This window comes from Larus michahellis, chromosome 23, assembly GCF_964199755.1.
Source record: "Larus michahellis chromosome 23, bLarMic1.1, whole genome shotgun sequence".
NCBI classification, from domain to species: domain Eukaryota; kingdom Metazoa; phylum Chordata; class Aves; order Charadriiformes; family Laridae; genus Larus; species Larus michahellis.
Genome location: NC_133918.1, coordinates 4567778 through 4584061, shown reverse-complemented (window position 1 = coordinate 4584061; position 16284 = coordinate 4567778). Strand labels below are relative to the sequence as shown.

The 16284-nt window shown below is 71.7% G+C and overlaps 1 protein-coding gene across 3 annotated transcripts; it reads right to left on the bottom strand.

Annotated features, from left to right (window-relative positions):
* Window positions 1–636: 636 nt before the first annotated feature.
* Window positions 637–13574, bottom strand: KCNN1 (potassium calcium-activated channel subfamily N member 1). Of its 3 annotated transcripts, none has more exons than XM_074565587.1 (10): window positions 13466–13574; window positions 7503–7618; window positions 5698–6129; window positions 5528–5623; window positions 5008–5426; window positions 2619–2763; window positions 2390–2500; window positions 2148–2275; window positions 1238–1307; window positions 637–1073 (listed from the first exon to the last, which is right to left on the bottom strand). In XM_074565587.1, exons 3-10 carry the CDS (start codon window positions 6070–6072, stop codon window positions 801–803), a joined length of 1617 nt encoding a protein of 538 aa, XP_074421688.1. In that variant the 5' UTR covers window positions 6073–6129; window positions 7503–7618; window positions 13466–13574; the 3' UTR covers window positions 637–800. The 3 variants fall into 3 exon arrangements, with proteins under 3 accessions (XP_074421688.1, XP_074421687.1, XP_074421689.1); XM_074565586.1 differs by lacking the exon at window positions 13466–13574 and adding an exon at window positions 12680–12854; XM_074565588.1 differs by lacking the exons at window positions 7503–7618; window positions 13466–13574 and adding an exon at window positions 12680–12819.
* Between the last annotated feature and the right edge of the window lie 2710 nt (window positions 13575–16284).

The window sequence follows — 16284 nt, the reverse complement described above, 5'->3', positions numbered from 1 at the left end:
CAGCCCTGCTCTCACCACTGGGGAGGGGGGGGGCTGCCTCCCCCCGCCCCCAGCCTCCGCGCCCTCCAGGCAAGACCCCAGGCCTCTCCCCACCCTGTCCCCAACCTCCGCCCCCCCACAGCCTGGGGGACAGCCCCAAGACACCCCCCCGCTGACGCTCAGGGCTCCTGGTTTCTCCCCCTCCTCCCTTCCCCCCCCACCCCCAGCTCCTGCCCCCCCAGGGCAGCTCCATCTCTCCCCAGGGCAGCTCCTTTCCCCCCCCACCAGCTCCATCCCCCCCCCCCCAGGGCTGCTCCATCTCCCCCCAGGGCTGCTCCTTTCCCCCCCCCAGGGCTGCTCCTTTCCCCCCCCCCCCCAGGGCTGCTCCTTTCCCCCCCCCCCCCAGGGCTGCTCCTTTCCCCCCGCCAGCTCCATCCCCCCCCAGGGCTGCTCCATCTCCCGCCCAGGGCTGCTCCATCTCCCGCCCAGGGCTGCTCCATCCCCTCTGGAGCAGCGGCTGCTGCATCCACCCAGCCCCCCCCTTAAAAAAAGGCCCTCCTGGAGGCTGGGGCTCACCTTCCACCCGGCCGGGGTGGGGTGGGGTGGGGCACAGGAGGTCCCGAGGCAGGGGTTGCGGGGGGGGTGTGTGTGGGGGGGTCTCCAGCCTCAGGCCAGCACAGTGAACGCAGGAAATTTATACAGGGCTTTACAGAACAAAGCTACTGAAATCAGCCACACGATGGCCAGACATAAGAGGCGCCCCCCCCCCCCGCCCCCCCCCCCGACCACCACCACCACCCCCAAAAATAAAAATAAACCCATCACCCGCTGTCCGAGGAGGTGGGGGGGGCGGTGGAAGGGGACCCGGGGGGTCGGGTGGGGGTGCAAGGGGCGGTGGCGGAGCAGAGGCGGGGGGTCCAGCTCCCCAGGAGCTCGCGCTGCTGCTGCCCCAGGGCTTGGCTGACCAGCCCCGGCAGCGCCAGCAGGCTCAGCCCCAGCGCCTCCATCTTGCTCTCCAAGGCCCCCAACCGCTTCTCCAGGTCCTCGTGACGTTCCTGCAGCTCCGAGACCATGTCGTACATGACGTTCTGGGTCTGCCGGGGGGTAGGGGGGAAGGACAGACGGACATGGGGGATAGGACACACACACACACACACACACACACACACACACACGGCAGGGTCTCGGCGTCGGGAGTCCCCCCAGGTAGTGGTGGGGTCCCCCCCCCCGCCGGGGATGCCATCCCGGCATGGCTCACCTTTGCCAGGTCCACCAGCGTGTTGGCCTGGTCGTTCAGCTTCCGCTGCTCCATCTTCACGCTCCTCAACCTGGGGAGACACGGGGGAGCAGGGTCAAGGTCAGCGACACCCCCCCCACCACCACCACCACGCAGCATCCCGTCCCCCCCCACCCCGCTTTCCACAGCACCCCAGCATCATGCAGCTCCCCCCCCGGCACCCCGACTCCGCAAGCGCAGCCTCTGCCCCTCCATCTTCACCCCCAGACAGCCCTGGGGGGGGGGGGGGGGGGGGAGGGGGGGGCTACCCCGCCGTGTCCCTCCCCCCCCCCGCCCCATTTTGCAGCGAGGAGCCCATGCAAACGGGAGCAGGCGGAGGAGAGGAGCGGCCCCGCGGGGCGACTTACTTCTGAGCTCTGCAGGGAGGGGGGGGGCAGAACAGAGACAAAACACAACAGCACGTTTAATACCACCACGAAGAGCGCAGGGAGGACGACAGCAGCCGCAGCACGGCCCCCCCCCCCCCCCCCCCGCCCCCACCATCGGTGCCCGCTTTCCCCCCCCGCAAAGCCAGGCACCCCTTGTTTTCCACCCACCCCCCCGCAAAGCAGGAGGCCTCCCCGGGGGGCTCGCAGCCCCCAGCCCCGCTCCCCAATGGGGATGGCGGACACCGTCGCGTCAAACCTCATCCATCGGGTACTCCCGGGGTCACCCCAGCATCGGCGGGGTCCCCACCCGCCGGGAAAGCCCTCTCCCCCCGCAGCGGGGACGGGGACAGGGGCTGGAGACCACCTGGCTCCCAAGCCGGGGGCGGCGGGGGCGGGGGGGGGGGGGGGGTGGGTACAGAAGGGGAGGGAGCGCCCGGTTCTCCTTCCGGAGCCACGACGGGAAAAACCTCCTGGTAGGAAGCAGGTAAAGGTTTGGCACTTACTGATGGATGGCTTGGAGGAACTTACGCTGGTGTTTCCGAACTTTGGCATGGTCGATCTTCTTCACCAGCTTGGTGTGTTTGTAGATGAGCCACGTTTCCCTGAGTACGTTGGCAGCAGCATTTTTCACCTGGGAGGAAGCGAGCGCCCGGGGCGAGGGATGGAGGCGGCTGGTCCCGCGCCCAGCGACGTCTGACGGGACCCAAGGGGTGTGGGGGGTGTGTGTGTGGGGGGGGTGCCTTACCCGCTTCGTCAGCTGCGTGTCCATCATGAAGTTGTGCACGTGTTTCTCCGCTTTGGTGAGCTCTAGCTTTCTGGCAACGACGGCGACGACCAGAGCGGTGCAACCGGCACCCTGAGGGCAGAGAGCCCCGCGGTGAGGGCAGCGGCAGGAGCTGGGGCGGGGTGGGGGGGGGGGGCACAGGAGTCATCCGGGTGTGTGTCGTCCCCCCCACAAGCTTCCCGGCACTCACCATGATGCCAGTGAGCAGACACACGCCCCTTCCCGCAGTAGGTGTGCGGCACCCCATGTCCCCGTAGCCGATGGAGAGGAAGGTGATGGAGATCAGCCACATGGCCCCCAAGAAGTTGCTGGTCACCTCCTGCTTGTCGTGGTACCTGCCCGGGGCCGAGCGCAGCCACCGTCACCGCACGGTCCCGGTCCTGCCACGTGCCCCTCGTGGCTTTGCCACGATGTTTTTTAGCCGCTTTCCCCATCCGATGGCTGCGTCCTGGAGAGTCCCCCAGCTCCCAGCTGTGCCGGTGGCACGCAGGCCCCCAAAGAAGCTGGGGACACCTTGGGGACACTTTGGGGACACCAGGCACGGCCACTCCGGACACGGGCACCACGGAGGAGGTAAGGCCCGGGGTGGCTGTGACCGGGGCTGGCTCGGGGGTGCTGCTGGATGCGGATAATGAGGTGACGGGTGCGGAGCAGCAGCCCCCTCCCCTCCAAGGGATGGCAGCGACCTCCATCCTCCCGAAGCTCCCCCAGGGATCTCAAAGCACAGGACACGGGCGCCATCGCCGGACCCCCCGCCCCGGGGAGGGGACGCCCCGTCACTGCAGAGCGGGGGACGGTTGCAAGGCTGGAGCAACGCACCCCTCGCCCTGCGAGCTGCCCCCCCCGCCCCACCCCGAGCAAGCCCAGGGCTACAAAGGGCCCCGAGGCCATCGCGGGTGTCAACTGCAGGGGGGAGCGGGGGCCGCTGTGCTTTGAGATTTCGTGGCCGGCACCCACGCCACGAACGCAGATGGCTGTGCCCCCCGCCCCCTTCCCGAGGGTCCCCCGGACACGGTCCCCGCCGCCGGCCGGGACAAGGGACGTGGAGCAGCGGGGCCGGGCGCTGGGTACGGCCAAGCCGGGCAGCGGGACGGGGGCATGCGGGGAGCAGCGGGGAGCCGGGAAAACCGGGTGCTGGGGGTGAGAGAAGGGAGGGGAGGAGACGGGAGCGAGCCGGGATGGACTCAAGCGTGCGGTGAGGAATTTAGGATTGCTGCCTTACCCCCCCCCCCGCCGACCCAGACCCCCCGGCACAGCCGCACCGGGAACTCAGCTTGGAACCTCAACCGGCATCGAGGGATGGGGCAGGGCGATGCTGGGGGGCACCACGCAGCCGGAGGGGGACACCCTGTGGGTTGGCAGCGAAGGGCTGAGCCCGTCCCCAAAGGGACATCAGCCCGAGGGTGTCACCCCGTGGCAATGCTCCCCGGGACAGCGGGGGCTGCGGGACTCCCTGCTCCCCCCATCCACCCGAGGAGCCCCCGGGACTCCTTCAACGCACCCGGACTGTGCCCGGAGGGGAAACGCCGAGCAACGGAACTGCCGGAGCCGAGCAAAAACCCTTCGGAGACTCTGCCGAAGGCTCCGGCGGCTCCTTCCCGGCAGCTCCGGTTCGGCTCTGCTCCTTGCTGGGGGTTTCTCCCTCTGCCCCGGGACCCACAGCGATTCCTGCAGCAAGCCCACCCCTCCGAGAGCGCCCCGAGAGCCGGGACCTCCCCGGCTTGTGCCCGTGGCCAGGCTGGGCACCGCGACCACCCCATCGGGGTGGGGACAGTGGGGACAGAAAGCAGCCACTGAGGTTCCAAGTGGAAAAGGGCTCCGGCCCCTTTCCGTGTCCATGGCCTCTTTGCTCCGGCCTGGGCAGCTCCCCCCAGCCTTGACTCCAACCCCCCCCGCCCCCCGCCGGCTGCAGCTAATCCTAAATTCTGAGTAGCACAAGCCTGGGGCTGGGGGGGACGTCCCGTGCAGGACGCGCTGTCGGTCCCTGGGGTGACTCACAGTTTGTCCCTGCGAGCAGCAGAGCGGTCAGGGAGGGAAAACAAGAGCAGTTAATGCATGTCCCGGGGGGCGGGGGGAGCGGCCGAGAAGGGGCGAGCACGGGCAGGGCACGGGCATCCCGGCCCCCCCATCCCGGCATCGCGGCGGGCGCAGCTGAGGAGCACGGGCCATATCCTGCGTAAGGGCTCGGGTCCCCTCCGCCAGACCCCCAGCTCCTCCCGGCCAGACCCACCGGCAGAAAGGGGGGGTCCTGCAGCATCCCTGTGGGAAGGGGTGGGGGGCCACAGAAGGGCTTGGGAGACGTCTGGGGACAGCCTGGGGGTCCGGCCGCCCCCACCTCACCTTGGCAAAGTGGTTTTGGTTTGGCAAAACCATTGTGGCCACCACCTTGGGCATGAAGGTCCCACCAGGGAGGGTCTGCACGGAGAGTGGGGGCCTCTTCTCCAAGGGGCCCCTTCTCCAAGGGGCCTCTTCTCTCCCCCCACCCCCTCTGGGGTCTGCACCGTGCGTCCTCAGCTGCATCCCAGCCCCGCTTTCCCCCCCCCACCGCCAAGAGCCCCGCTGGGGAGTGCCCCCCCTACCTCTCGCAGACGCGGACCGTCCAGGCAGCGATGATCCAGGAGGAGATGCTGAAGACCAGGAGGACGGTGCCGGGGCAGATGGTCATGAGGGTCTTCATGACGAAGCGGGTGTTGAAGTTGATCTTGTTGAGGGCGCCGATGCTGCGGGAGGAGGCGTCGGTGAAGAGCTTGCTGTGCAGCAGCATGACGCGCCCGATCAGGTACAGCCGCAGGAACATGGGGATGGAGAGGATGATGTCCACGTCGGCGTCGGCCACCGAGGCGGCGTAGGTGAAGGCCAACCGGGCCGTCCAGGTGAAGAGGTACTGGCCGGGGATGGGGTGGATGGCGCAGACGATCAGCTCCAGGGCGATGAAGAAGATGCGCTCGTAGGTCATGGCGATGCGCCAGTCGTCGGCGCCGTTATCCACCATGAAGAGCTGCGGAGGGAGAAGGAAGGCGGCGGGGGGGGGTGAGTTGGTGGGTGGGCGGTGGGACCCCCGGGGGCCCTGGCGAGCACCCACCGGTAGGTGCCCCTCACCTGGATCTCCCTGGCGTGGTACATGACGATGAGCCCCAGGAGGATGACAGTCGAGAGGCTGATAAGGCATTTCAGTGCAAACGAATACGATGACTCCTGCGAGGGGAACGGGCAGCGTGAGCCCGGCCGGACTCTCCCCAGCCCCCCCACCCACCCACCGCAACCCCTACCTTGGTGTAGACCCCCCAGGACAGCTCCGTCTCCGTGACCATGACCACGATGCCGAACATCCCGAAGATGAGGGCGTAATCGCTGAGGCGTTTCCGCTTCTCGAAGAGGGCTCGCCGGTGTCCCAGCTTGTACCCGATGTTCTGGTTCCTCCGCGGTCCCCGTCCCCGCTCCTCGGCCGCATCCTGCCCCGCCGCTGCCGGGCTGGCATCGGGACCCCCGGGCTGCTCCGGCCGTGAGACCACCACCTCCAGGCCGGGGGGATGGCGTGGCCGCAGCGGCTGGGTCTCACCCTCCAGCGGGTGCAGGGTACGAGCGGAGGAGCTCAGGGGTCCCCGTGGCCGTGCCACCCCCCCATTGTACCGGCAGCCGCTCATGGCTCTGGCGGGGAGGGGGCCGGGCGATCCCGCATGGCTCAGCGGCGCGGGGGCGACCTGCGGGAGAGGGGACGGTGTCGGGTCGGGGGGGCTCCGGGACGGGGGAGGTGAGGGGTGTCCCCGGGGGAGCAGCAGCACCACCCCACCCGCCACCGGGCGACGCCTGACGGGGCACGTGGCACCCATGTGCCGGCCTCGACGGCGGCGGGGACGTGTCCTGCCCGCGGGGGACGTGCCCCCCCCTCCCGGTTATCGGTACCGCCGCAGCGCGGCCGCCCCCTCTGCAGCCTCCCCCCCACACCCCGGTGGGGCAGCGAGCGCAGGAGGGGTCCGGCCCCACGCTGCCTCCGCCGCTGGGCTCTACCCGCGGCCCCGGGACGGCTCCGGTAACCAGCTGCAGCTGCGCGTCCCCGCCGCGCCCCCCTCCTCCCCGCGACGTCCCCGCCGTGCCCGGAGCTCCCGGTACCGGGGAGTGCCCGGCGGGCTCAGCTCAACCCCACCCCCGGCCGGGCCCTACCCGCTACCTGCCGCCGGCCCGGGCCGGGGCCGCGCCGCCGCCGCCGCCGCCACCGCAGCCCGGCTGGGTCCCGGGGGCGCGCGGCGGCGGGACCGGAGCGCCCGGGGGCGGGGCGGAGGCGGGGGCGGAGCTCCTGATTGGAGGAGAGCGACCACGCCCCCCTGACGACCCGCCGCGCCACGCCTCTCGGCCCCACCCACCCCGCCGCTGGCCCCGCCCACCCCGCCGCGGGCCGCCCCCCCCCCCCCCCCCCCCCCGCCATGCGCTCCATGGTCCCCCGCCCCGCGCCCCCAAAACCCCTCTGCTGCCCACGCACCCCCACACAGACCCCGGCCCCCACGGCCCACGCAGCCCCCCCACGGCCGGCACCCCCCCGCAACCCCCACCAAGCCCTCCCCGGGCACCCCCTTGCACCACAAAACACCCCCATGCACCCCCTTGCACTCCCCCCCCGCACACCAAAACACCCCCGTGCACCCCCTTGCACCCCAAAACACCCCCCTGCACCTCCCATGCACCCTCTTGAACCCCCCGTGCACCCCCTTGCACCCCAAAACACCCCATGTACCCTCTTGAACCCCCCGTGCACACCCCCTTGCACCCCCTCCCCACCCAGCCCCCCATCACACCCCCGTGCACCCCCCAACGACACCCCCAACGCCCCCCCATGCACTCCCCCACCCTCACTGCACCCCAAACCCCGTCGTCCCCCATGCGCCACCCCCCCAGCGCACCCCTCCACCCTCCACATGCTGCCACCAGCACCCCCTGCAGGCCCCCAGTGCACCCCCCCCAGCACCCCAACATCCCCCCCCAGTACCCCCAACACACACCCTCAGCACCCCCGTGACCCCCCCCAGCACTGCAGTGGCACCCTCAACCCTGCGACCCCGGCCCCCTGCACTCCCCCTACCTGCTCGGGGTCCCCAGGAGCGGCCGGGGGGGCCCTCGGGGCGTTAGGGGCTGCGGGGCCAGGGCTTGGCGTGCGGGGGGTCCGGGGGGCCGGGTGCCATGGGCTTCCCTCCACGCCTGGCCAGAGAGGACACATGGCATTAGGGGGGGGGGTCCCCAAACACCCCCAGAGCCACTGCACCCAGCCGAGGGCACTGCCACCCGGGGGGGGGGGGGGTCACCCTGTCCCATGTCCCTGTGTGTTCCGCACTGACCCCCCCCTCAGCAGCCAGCGGCCCAGCCAGAAGAGCCATGATTTTTGGCCATGGGTTTGTCACCAGGCTGTGGGGTGAGGGGGGGCACAGGGCAGGGCCGGGGGGACACTGGGGGGGTCGGTGGGACAGCCCCAGTGGCTGCACGGGTGCCCCACAGAGCCAGAGCCAGAGCAGCCCCCCCTCCGGCACGAGCAGCCCTGATGCACCGGGGGGGTCCCACGGCAGCAAGCACAGACCCCACTGCAGGAGCAGCCCCACTGCAGCCAGCACGGACCCCCAGCCCGGACCCCCAGCAGGGACCCCCCCCAGCACAGACCCCCAGCAGGGACCCCCCCAGCACAGACCCCCAGCAGAGACTTCCAGCGCGGACCCCCAGTGCAGACCCCCAGTGCGGACCCCCAGCAATGACCCCACAGCACAGACCCCCAGCACAGACACAGACCCCCAGTACAGACCCCCCCCAGCACAGACTCCCAGCACAGACCCCCAGTGTGGACGCCCAGTACAGACGCCCCCAACGCAGACCCCCAGCAATGACACCCCCAGCACAGACCCCCAGCAATGACCCCCAGCACAGACACAGACCCCCCAGCACAGATCCCCAGTGTGGACCCCCAGCACAGATCCCCCCCAGCACACAGACCCCCAGCTCAGACCCCCCAGCACAGACACAGACCCCCAGTGCGGACCCCCAGTAGAGACCCCCAGCAATGACCCCACAGCACAGACCCCCATCAGAGACCTCCAGCGCGGACCCCCAGTGCAGACCCCCAGTGTGGACCCCCAGCACAGATCCCCCCCAGCACACAGACCCCCAGCTCAGACCCCCCAGCACAGACACAGACTCCAGTGTGGACCCCCAATAGAGACCCCCAGCGATGACCCCACAGCACAGACCCCCAGCACAGACACAGACCCCCACCACAGACTCCCCAGCACAGATCCCCCCCAGCACACAGACCCCCAGCTCGGACCCCGACCCCCAGCACGGACCCCCCAGCACCAAACCCCCACCCCCCACCCCCGCACAACGGGCCCCAAAATCCCGCAGCCCACGGTGCCGATGGCACCACCGTTGCCGTCCCGGTGGCAGACCCAGGCCAGGGCTCCTTGCTCGGGGGAGCCGGGGGTCCCCGCAGCCTCTCCCCCAGCCCCCGGGGGCGGGGGGGGGGCTTCTCCCCGCATTTCGGGCCTCCCAGTGCCATGTCTTGCTGCAGCCCAGCCCCGCGCAACCCCCCCCCCCCACAACAACCACCATCGGTGCCCCCGCTGCGACCGCCGCCACCGGGCGTCCCTCCCGCCAGCAGCACCCCCCCATCTGTGTGGGGGGTGGCAGGGGTCGGGGAACCCCCCTCTCCCGTCCCCCGAGGACACACCGGAGCCGGGGAAGACGTTTCCCTGCTCCCTGCGGGCGCGGAGGCTGCGTGGCCGGGCTCCAGCGCCCCGGCTCTGCTCCCCGGTGTGGATCCGGGGCCGTTGGCTCCCCTCCAGAGCCGGATCATTTTCTCTCCATTCTGCCAAATTTATGGCAGGAAAATGGGCTCCGATTTCTTTTTAATACTTCGGTCGGGGGAGAAAAATACGCAGCCGGGCAGGGAGGGGAGGGAGGGAGGGAGGGGAAGCGGTTGGTTTCCCAGGGCCCCTCTCATGGCGGAGCTGCCGGGGATGCCAGAGCCGTGCCGGGGCCTGGCAAAGTTTTTGGCAACCTGGGATGGGGTGGGTGAAGCCGCCCCCGGAGCGGGTGACAGTAAATATTTTATTAAACATCTCTCCGTGGTCGTTTCGCTAATAGCTTCTATCGATGGCGACGTAAATGGGCCTTATTAAATCTTCCCCCTGTCAGGACATCGATGGGGACGTCTCCGGCAGGATTCGGCACCCGGAGGGTTGATTAAAGCCGGGAAGAACCGAGGGGTCCCTGTCCCTTGTCCCCTGTCCCCATGGGGATGCAGCGGCCGGTGGCTGCATCCCCAGGGATGCTCGGGCGGGATGCGCAGAGGCACCGAGCGCGGTCCCCCATGACCCCATCCTGGGGACGGGGGACACGGCAGGTTCCCCCCTGGGCTTGTGCTGCTGGTGGCGGCCACCGTATGTCCTTGAGCGATGGCCCCGAGCCTCCCCGCGCCTGGCAGCTCCCGCGCCGGGAAGGTGGGGGCGATGCGGCAGCAGGACGCCCACCGCCGCAGCCCGGGTGTCTCGGCGGTGTCCCACCCCCTGTGTTGCGGTGGGGCTGCGGGGTGCTCCCGCCGCCCCCCTGCCACAACGCTCGGGGCCGGGACACGGGCACCCCCGGGGGGGGTCTTATCCCTGGGAAGAAGTGGGGGGCTGCCTTGGGGGGGGGGGGGGGGGGGGCACGGGATGTCACCGAGGGAAGGACCCTCGGCTGAGGACAAGGGGACGGTGGGCAAAGGGGGACCCCGGCCGGGGCAGCACCTCCTCACCCTGCACGGAGCAGGGTGTGTGTGGGGGGGAACGTGGTTTAACCCCCGCAGGGCGGCCCAGGGGTGGTTGGGGGGTGGCGGTGGGACCCCCCCACGCCCCCCCCTGTACCCTGGGAGCAGCAGCGCTGCCTGGGAGCAACTGCAGAGGAGGAGGGGGCAGCTAAAAATAGAGGCGGGCGGCCCAAAGGCTCCCTCCCGGCTGCTGATTTATTTATTACCTAATTCCTGCCTGGGAATCGCGGGCCCGGGGAGGAATTTGGGGGGGGGGGGGATGCGGGGAGGGCAGCGGTTGCCACCAGGGCTGTGCCCCCCATGCCAGCAGCCGGGCGGCACGGCCACGGTCCCACTGCCGTACCAGGAAGGGGGGAAGGAGCTGAGGAACCGGGGAAACCCCCCCCCCCCACCACCACCGTGGGGCAGGGGATGGGGTGCTTGGGGCACCCACGCCGTTCCCCCCCCCGGGGTCACAGGGACTCCCCACCAGCCGGCATGGGGGTTTGGTGGGTGCACAGATTGCGTCAGACCCCCTGCAGCCCCCCCCCCCCCCCCCGCAACCTCCGTCCCCCCCAATCCTCCGTGGTGGCCCCGGTTCCTTGGGTGGCCGCAGCTCCCGCTGCCACCGAGCCCTGGCCATATGTCCCAGGCCGGAGAGCATCTGTCGGTGCTGGCAGGAGCCCCCGGCCCCCACAACCACCAGCACAGGGCTGAACGGGGCGGGGGGGTGCCACCGCCGCCGCCGTCCCCCAAGGGCAGGGCAAGGGGGGCTGAGCAGGATTTTGGGGGGGCACGGGACCACCTGTGCCCCCTGGGGCTGGCGGAGACACCGGCGCGATGCCACTGGGGTCCCAAAGAGCACCGGGATGCTTCAGCCAAGCCCTGCCACCGTGGGACCCCCCACTGACCCCAGGCCCCCCCCCGTGCCTGCCCCACACGTCGGGGGCGATGCAAAGGGGCAGAGCCCGCCCCCCGGGGTGATTTGCCCCTCGCAGGATCTGGCCCATTCCCACCCGTAGGGCTGCGGGGTGTCTGCGGGCCCCACGGCGCCGGGTGTCGGGGGGGGGAGCACGCGGGGCTAGCACACGCACAGGGACACGCGGGGACACCGAAACCCCCCCCCGGCCCTCGCTGCGACGCAAGGGATTCCCTGGCTTGTCCCGGGGTCTCCCCGAGAAAAACCCTCCCCTGAGCCCCACCGGGAGGTGCCGGGGCCGGGGCTGGATCAGGCCCCCGAGGCATGGCGGGGGCAGCACCCCCTTCCCCAGGGCTGGTGGAGGCAGCCAGGGGCTCCCCAGACCCCCCCAGCCCAAGGGGGACCCCGTCCCCAGCCCTCGCCCCTCTGGAGGGGACACTCAGCCGGGGATGCCCGACCTGCGTGGGGCCGAGGGGGTGCCCAGGGCTGGGGTGAGGGGTGCTGGGGGTTCTAGGAGGGGGGGGGATTTAGGCTCCCCACGTCCCCCCTCCGCCGTCACCGCGCCGCCATCCCCAGACAAAGCCTCTGCGCCGGGTTCTCCCGCCGCCTCCCCCACGCAGCTCGGCTCAGGCGAAGGACAAAGCCGCTCCGCCTGGCTGCCCCACCGGGGCGCGACGGACCCCCCGCCCGGGGCTGGCCGGGGGGGACACAGGTGTCCCCGCTGCCCCTGGGAGTGCCACAAGCCCCTCGGGGAGGGGGGGATCCCCCAAACCTCCCAAACACCTTCGGAGAGCCCCTTCCACGCACTGCGGGGTGGTGGTCCCCGCCACCGAGGCGGTGTCACCGCAGCCACCACGGCCCCCCAGCCCTGCGCAGGGTCCCAAGGTCACAGGGAAGGTCGGGAGGGGCAAGGGGGCGCTCCCCCCCCCCCCCCGCCTCCCCTGCACTGCACAACCCCAGCCTCGACGGCTGCGCCACGGCACGCCGGGCACTCCCCGGCACGTTGAGGCCACCAGCACCGCGCTGTGCCGGAACCCGCCGGGAGCCCCCAGCACCGACCCCGGACTTCGCACCCACAGCACCGCGCACGGCCCTGGCGCGGGGTCCTGCCGGCCCCGGTGTGTCACTGCCCGTGCCAAACCACCGCGGCCGGCCGCCGGCATCACACCAGGGCCGTTGGCGGCATGGGGTCCCTCTGGTTTTGGCGGGTGCCGAGGCGGGGGCAGAGTGGGGCTGGTTGCCCCAGCCAGAGCCACCCCAGCGCCGCGTCCCCAGGGTGGTGGTGGCAGCCGGGGATCACCAAGGTCCCTTGGCCCCTCAAACCGCTCGGCCGTGTCACCCTTCACCGCCTCGCGGCTTCGGGCCCCGCCGCCACGCCGTCCCCGAGCACAAACAACCCCGCGGTCCCCCGACTCCGGCGGCTGGGGATTGCTCCGAGCACCCACCGCCGGCACGGTGTCCCCAGCGTCCCTTGTGTCCCCCCACCACGGCCGGGGGAAGCCATCCCCGGGGTCCCCATTGCTGCCGTCCAACGGGGTCCCCACCGCTGTCACCTCCCCCCGCGCCCCCTCACCTGCCACAGCCCCGCGCGACGGGGAACGTCGGGAGGAGCCGGGGTGCCCGGGGGGGCAGCGGGGGCATGTGCCGGGGCGCGGGGGCTGCTGGCAGCTCTGCGCGGCGGAGCAGCGGTGACGACGCCGGCCGTGCCCGGGCGCGTGTGGGAGCCGCGACGCAACGAGGCAAAAGAAGGGGGGGGGGGGGGGGGGGGGATGATGTCGAGGGGGGGCTTCCCCGCCCCACACCCCGCGTCCCCCCCCCCCCCCCCTCCTCCTCACGGCGGGCAGTGACCTTGAGGCCGCGGCGCTGGCAGGGGACGGGGGAGGCGGATTATTTTTAGCCGGGCAGCGTCGCTCCCGGCGCGTCCTCATTGTCACCGCCGTGGGCTGCCTCCCGCGCCCCGCTGCCCCCCCTCCCCAAAGGTGTGTGTGTGTGTCCCCCCCCCCGACTCACCGAGGGCTGCGGGGTGCGCAGCGGGTGGGAGCAAAGCGGGGGGGGGGGGGGGCCGAATGGGCCCCGACCCCCAGCTCCTCGGGGTGCCCCCGGGGCAACCCCCCCCAAAGAGCCGCGCTGCTCCCAGGCCCCCCCCCACCTCCACTGCCCCGCTCCATCCCCGCTCCCCCCGCCGGGGGGTCCCCACAAGCCGGGGGGGGGGTGTTCCCCAGGAGCCGGGGGATCCCCAGGAGCCGGGGGAATCCCCAGGAGCCGGGGGGGTTCCCCAGCAATGGAAGGTCCCCGGGAGCCGGGGGGGGGGGGGATCCCCAGCCCAAAGCCGCCCCCACCCCCCCGCCAATTCGCCCACCTGCAGGCAGACCCCGGCCTCCGCTCCCCTCGAGCGCTGCCGCCGGTGACCATGGCCCGGTGTCGGCACGGCGCGGCGGCGAGCCGGGGCTGCCGGGATGCTCCGCCGGCCGAGTTGGGGGCCGGGGGCGGCCGAGCCCCCCAGCTGCGGCCTGGCGATCTCTCCGGGGCCCCCCTTCCTGCCGCTGCCGCTGCCGCCGCCGCCGCCGCCGCCGCCCCGTGCCTCGGTTTCCCCAGCGCGGCGGCGGAGGCCGCGGGGCTGCCGGGGCGGCGATGCGGGGGCGGTGTTGCGATTCCGCTCACACGCGCAGCCGCGCACCACCCGGTTCCCCCCGGCCACCGCAGCTATTGTCTGCCGCTAAATTTAGCCGCCACGACCGGCTTCCCCCCCCCCGCCCCCCCCATATTTTAATTGCCGCATTTGCGGGGCCGTGGGCCGTCACCCGCCCCGACCACCCACGCCGCCGCTCCTCCCGCCCCACCCCGTGCCCACCATCAGCCCACCCGTGGCAAACGGGAGCCGCCGTGGCTGTGACCCGCCCGCGGTGTCCCCCCCCCGCGCCCGGTAGCCCCCGGTGGCACCGAAAGCTGCCCCGTGGCCTGTTCACGGGGGCGTGAGCGGGACCCAGCGCCCAGGGTGACACGGGGACGGCGGGGTCGCACCCAGCGGGCATGCGATTGCCATGGGGACCCCCCACCCAGACCCGGGGGGGGGAGGGGGGGGAACGACGGGACATCGGGTTGTCCCCCCTGCGCGCCCCCTCCCCCCGGGTTTGTCGTGCTGGGCCGGCTGAGGTGGGCGTGCGGGGACGGGTGGGGAGGGGGGGGGCGGGTCTGGGGGGGTGTGGGTGCTGCCCACCCCCCTGCAGCATCACACACACACACACCCCCCCCCCGCTCCCTTTGTCAGGCCAGAGGCTGCGGGCACACGCGTGTGCGGGGGGGGCGTGCGAGGGTGCGCAGCGGCCTCTGCGCGGGGGCTGCGCTCGCGGGGCTGCGGGGACGGGGGTGTGCGTGGAACAAAGGGCGGGGGGGGGACGGGACACGGGGGGGGTGCACAGGGTGGGGTGGGGGTGTGCGCGGGGGGGTGCAGGGCGGCGTGTGTGCAGCGCGCGGCTGTGGGGGCCGCAGCGTGTTGGGGTGTGCACACGCGGGGGGTGTCTGTTGCGTGCGGGGGGGGACACGCGGTTGTGAGTGTGTGTGTGTGAGTGTGTGTGCACACGCACACGGGTGTCACACCGGGCTCTGTGTGTGTGTGTGTGCGCGCACACGCGCGTGTGTGTGCACGCGCAAGGGTCGCATGCACGGCGTTGTGCGTGTGCAAGGGGTTACGTGTGAGTGCGTGTGCAAGGGTGTCACGCTGGGCTCTGTGTGTGCGGAGGTGTGCACGCACACGGGTGTCACAACAGGGGAGGGGGGTGTGTGTGCACACGGGTGTCACACGGGGGGGTATGTGTGGGGTGTGCACACGGGTGTCACAACAGGGGAGGGGGGTGTGTGCACACAGGTGTCACACTGGGGGGGGTTGTGTGCACACGGGTGTCACACCAGGCTCTGTGTGTGTGTGTGTGCGTGCATGGGTGTCACACGGGGGGGTATGTGTGTGGTGTGCACACGGGTGTCACAACAGGGGAGGGGGGTGTGTGCACACAGGTGTCACACTGGGGGGGGTTGTGTGCACACGGGTGTCACACAGGGCTCTGCGTGTGTGTACGCACACGGGTGTCACACCACGCTCTGTGTGTGCGTGCACAGACGGGTGTCACACGGGGGGGGGGGGGTGTGCCCATGGGTGTCACACTGTGTTTGTGTGTCTGTGTGTGCGCACACGGATGTCACACCGTGTGTGTGTGTGTGCACATGGGTGTCACAACGGGGGGGTGTGCGTGTGTGTGCATGCACACAGGTGTCACACCAGGCTGTGTGTGTGTGCGTGTGTGCATGCGCACACGGGTGTCACACCGGGGGGGGGGGATGCTTGCACGGGTGTCACACCAGGCTCTGTGTGTGTGTGTGTGTGTGTGTGCACGCGCGGGTGTCACCTGGGGTGTGTGTGCACACATGGGTGTTACACGGGGGGTTGTGTGTGTGTGTGTGTGTGTGTGTGTGTGCACAGGTGTCACGGTGGGGGGGGTGTGTGTGCGCAGTGCTGCAGTGTGCGGGGGGGTGTGTGTGTGTGGCGTGCAGGGCAAGGGGGGGGGGGCCAGGCCCGGCGCTGCCCCGGGCGCTGCGTGGTGCAGGGGCGGTGCGTGGTGCGGGGGGGGGGGGGGGGCAAGGAGGGGGCCTGAAGGAGCGGGGGGGGGGGGGCTGCGTGGTGCAGGGGGGTGTGCACAGTGCGGGGGTGGGGGGGCATGGTGCAGAGCGTGCGTTCTGCAGAGGATGTGCATTGTGCGGGGCCGGGGGAGGGGTGTTACGGGGGGGGGCTGCTCGGTGCGGGGGGGGAGGATTCCCGGGGCAGGGAGGGGATGCCCGGTGCTGGGGGGGGGGGGGGCGTCCGCGGCGGGGGGGAATGCCCGATGCGGGGCGGGGAATGCCCGGTGCGGGGGGCTGGGATACCCGGTGAGGGCGGGGGGGGGGGATGCCCGATGGGGGGGGGGGGGGATGCTCAGCCCGGTGCAGGGCGGGTGGGATGCTCGGTGCGGGCCGGGGACCGCGGCGGGGGGATACCCGATACGGGGGGGGGGGAATGCCCGGTGCGGAGGGGCTGGGATGCCCGCTGCGGGGGGGGCTCCGCGGGGGAGGATGCCCGGTGCAGGAGGGGGGATACCCGATGCTGCGGGGGGGGGGGGGGGAATGCCCGGTGCGGGGGGGGGCCTGGGA